Source organism: Nanorana parkeri, unplaced genomic scaffold (genome assembly GCF_000935625.1).
Source record: "Nanorana parkeri isolate BGI_ZX_2015 unplaced genomic scaffold, ASM93562v1 scaffold1175, whole genome shotgun sequence".
Classification (NCBI taxonomy): domain Eukaryota; kingdom Metazoa; phylum Chordata; class Amphibia; order Anura; family Dicroglossidae; genus Nanorana; species Nanorana parkeri.
Genome location: NW_017307443.1, coordinates 535,900 through 539,803, shown reverse-complemented (window position 1 = coordinate 539,803; position 3,904 = coordinate 535,900). Strand labels below are relative to the sequence as shown.

Sequence of the window (3,904 nt, the reverse complement as noted above, 5' to 3'; positions counted from 1 at the left end):
TTAATTTAAAATAATAGAAATATATTTCATAATCAACAAAGAATATTTATGAATTAAATAATTAACCACCTGCTGTCCAGCCGTTGTAATTAAAGGGCCAGACAGTGGACGGAATGCGGGTGGGCGTTTTTAAACGTTAGGCGGCACGCACGAATGGGAAATTGGCTTTGAATGTAAACAGCCAGCGATGGCTGTTTACATACAAGCGTTCAGACGTCTGTAGAGACGCCCAATCGCTTGTAATATGCGCTGTGCCGGGACAAACTACAGTGTAGACAAGCTGCGGTGCGGTGCACAGTGGAAGGTTGCGATTTTTTCGCTTCGCCTGCAGTGTGTCACAGCCTTGAGAGGGAAAAGGAGTTAAGTCTGTCTTAATGCCACCCTTCCCTCATGAGAGTGACAGTTTCAAGTCCCCTCACTGTATCTGTGTAGTGTGAGGTAAAGTTCAACAAGGTCATGTGACCTTAGGGCTTGTTGTTGAAGGCTCAGTCTCCCTCAGAAACAGGCCCACCAAATTAAGTTTGAAGGATGTCTGGGGAGCATGTTTTACAGGCAGATGCAGTGAACATTGCACTCCACACATAACAGTCTGTAAGACCATTTCGTTTATAATGCATTAATAAATGCTGCTGGTGTGTTTGCACACACACAGTGCTGATGCACCTATCTCGGGACAGCAGGCTTTTTTCAGGGACGCCAAACATTCTAATTTCCAGCATGTGTCAGAGTGCCCACTTACATTGCTTGGCTCCATCAGAGTGCCCCTTTAGAATGTTTAACCCCATCACTGCCTCGCATTGTGGCTGCCTCTGGTAGTTTGATTCATGTTTTTGTACTGGTACATGCTGAACAAATCAGAACATGTAAATCCTGCTTTTTAGCAATTTTCATCATTTTAACAGAGAAATAACTGTTGCACTTTGCTATAGAGGTGCTTTTTAATATTGTTATTGGGTGGTTTGGCAGAGTAAACTATGATCCTGTCAGGAGGATTGTAGATTATCACAAAGGATGTCATTGTGCAGCTCAGAATACATTCCCCACATTGCTTTCTCTACTGATCACCGTGACGACTTATCTCAGCCTTTCACAGCTGTTTCGTGTGATAAGTTTTCTTTTCGCAGGTTATTAAACAGCCTCTGCGCAGCCGAGAAAAACAAAGATCTGCTGAGTAAAGTTAACTCGTGATAAAGCTACTTTTATCAAGGTTTATTAAACGTACACCTAAATTGGGTGATTACAATAGTGCAGGACATGAGGGAAGAGACACTGCTTATGTACTAACACAGCTGGGACAGGGCTGGGCTGCTTGTATTCCTGATTAAGGAAATCTGAAATATATAATTGTTTCCAAAAAACACCTGCACTCCTTACGGTCTCACTTCACAATGTTAGTGGGGATCGCACCGATGGCGCCATGCAAAACTCAAAGTAAGCACCTTTGGCACACACAAAGAAAAGTTCAGATATCAATATCTCATTGATATGTTTGGGAAATGTCATGTCATCAGAAGCGAACGTTTCGGGACCTCGCGGGAACCCTTCATTAGAGAGTCACTGTGACAACATATGTGAATACCAGGTGTATATGCACATCAGGCCAGGTGCATACAAAAACATCCCATGACATAGTGACATAATTTCCCGTCCGATTTCATATACACATCACAGAATAGTCTTTTTGCCAAAGATCGTAGAAACTCTAGTGGAGTTTTAACGAAGTAAGGAACCCAATCCTTAAGACCATAAGCTTGAATGATGGTCTGTCTGAGCCACCTAGAGATAATGGAACAGGAAACCAGGGTGCCCATTTGAAGTGGCAGCAAAAGGAAATCCATCTTCCTAAAAGAGGCATTGGCTGAGCAGTAAATGTACACAACGCAAACCACATCCAAAGGGAAATTTATTTTTGGTGAACTAGACAGAGATGGAAAGACAATGTCCCGATTAAGGTGGAAGGCAGCGACCACTTTTGGAAGACAGGAATTGCCTGGTCCTCAAGTCTGCAATTTCCCTGTGCAAGACCAAAAAGGGTTCCATGTTGATTAAAGCCACCAGCTCGGACACCCGCCTAGCCAAGGTGATGGCCACAAACACAATCTCATAGGCCAGTGTGGAGAGAATGTAGTCTAATAGGTTCATACAGGGGCTTCTAAAGTGCCAAAAGGGCCAGTCTCTGAATGGAAAGAGCAGAGATCTGGCCTTTTAAAGGTTCTAAAAGCCAAATGTTGGTTCATACCCAACAGAAAAGAGCTAGTCCCTTCCATGGATAAATTCTGTGGTAAAAACCCTTATGCTCACACCAAGCAAAGTACACCTTTCACGTTGGATGATTGACTTTGCAGGTGGTGTAATTCCTACCCTTTAGAATTGTAAGAATCAGACTCTGAAAAGCCCCTGTCCGCCATTTTAAAGAGCCAATAGAATATCCACTGCCTCGGCCAACGGATCCCTGGATACTAACCTGTCCAGATTTTTAACCTGGAGGCCAAGACATCACATTCTACATCCCCCACCTTCTTGCACAGGTCCTGGAGCACCCGTGGGTACAGAGGACATTTCTCTCTCTGGTCCAGACGCTGCCGGCTGAGGAAATCTGCTTGCTTATGGTCTCGGCTGTGAAATAGGCTTTAAGTGTATTCAATTTGATCAAAATTTTTCTCCATATCCATTTGGATTCCCCTGTACAACTAGGCTCAAATTGCGAGGGAAAAGCAATAATCTGTTCAAACCAGACTTTGCAGTAGTGACCCCATGCAGTGAACTTTCTGACATAGTAAAGAGCAAAAGATGACCATATTAGTTTGCTGACTGTCAATGTGTAGGGGCGATTGTGTGCAGGTAAATTGCAGCGTGCCTAGTTACACACAAACAGCCACAGGCGAAGTCAGCGTGTGGTCATTGTATAGTATAGCACTTCCTGACTGCATCTGTTTACATAAGTCTCACGGAGCAGTTTGTGAGACTTACCCAATCAGCGCCATTGGCGATTGTGAATGGGGCCTAAAGCTGGGGGTAGGTTGGTAATTGGACGATATTTAATTATGGTGTAGAAAAGTAAGGTTCCTGATTCTCTCACCCGTGAAAGTTTTGTTTACCTGCTGGTTGAGTCCTGATTCACACCTAGTGTTTTGTAGCACTTTCTATCCTAAAAGATAAAACCCCCCAAAACAAAATCCTGTTCATTTCTATGGCTATGTTCACATCTGAGTGTTTTGTCACTTGAAAAAGTACATGAGCTTCTTTTTGGCAGATTAAGCACTACTTGGTCCCATAGGCTTCCATGCAAGCAATCAAAAATGCATGTTTGAGGCGTTTTTGCATGCGTTTTATGCTCGTTTTCTCATTTGCATCAGCGCCGCAATCTGTTTGCAGAAACGAGCAAAAACGTTATCACCTAGTTGTAAATCCAGCCTTAACCAGTTGACATCCGGGGTGATAAACCCCCTTCCCATCCAGGCTATTTTTCAGTATTCAGCGCTGCGGTACTTTGACTGACATTTATTCCGTCATGCAACGCTGTACTGAAATGAATTTTATACCCTTTTTTGAGGACACATAGAGCTTTATTTTGGTGGTATTTAATCACCACTGGGGTTTTTATTTTTTAATATATTCAGAAAAAACTACAGATTTAAAAAAAAAAAAAAAGTTTCCCCTATATTAAATGATAAAACATTTATTATTACCCAATTTTTTGGTAAACTATAAAAGACGGGGTCACGTCGGGTAAAAATACACCAAACATGTCAAGCCTTAAAATTGCGTGCGCGCGCAAAACCTCAAAAAATGATAATACCCAAAATTGGCCATAGGCGACGCTTTAAAAGCTGTTACCGCTCATCAGTTTAGTGTTATCAGTGATTGATGGCCCTAAAATGATTGCTCTCACTGCGACGTTCGC

General features: G+C 42.6%; 1 protein-coding gene across 1 annotated transcript in view; it reads left to right on the top strand.

The window, feature by feature from the left end:
• Window positions 1-2,996: 2,996 nt before the first annotated feature.
• Window positions 2,997-3,904, top strand: part of ELAVL2 (ELAV like RNA binding protein 2) — an 80,190-nt gene continuing 79,282 nt past the window's right edge. The window contains exon 1 of the mRNA XM_018568346.1: window positions 2,997-3,015. Within this exon, the coding sequence (XP_018423848.1) occupies window positions 2,997-3,015 (19 nt within the window). The remainder of the gene's footprint in view (window positions 3,016-3,904) is intronic.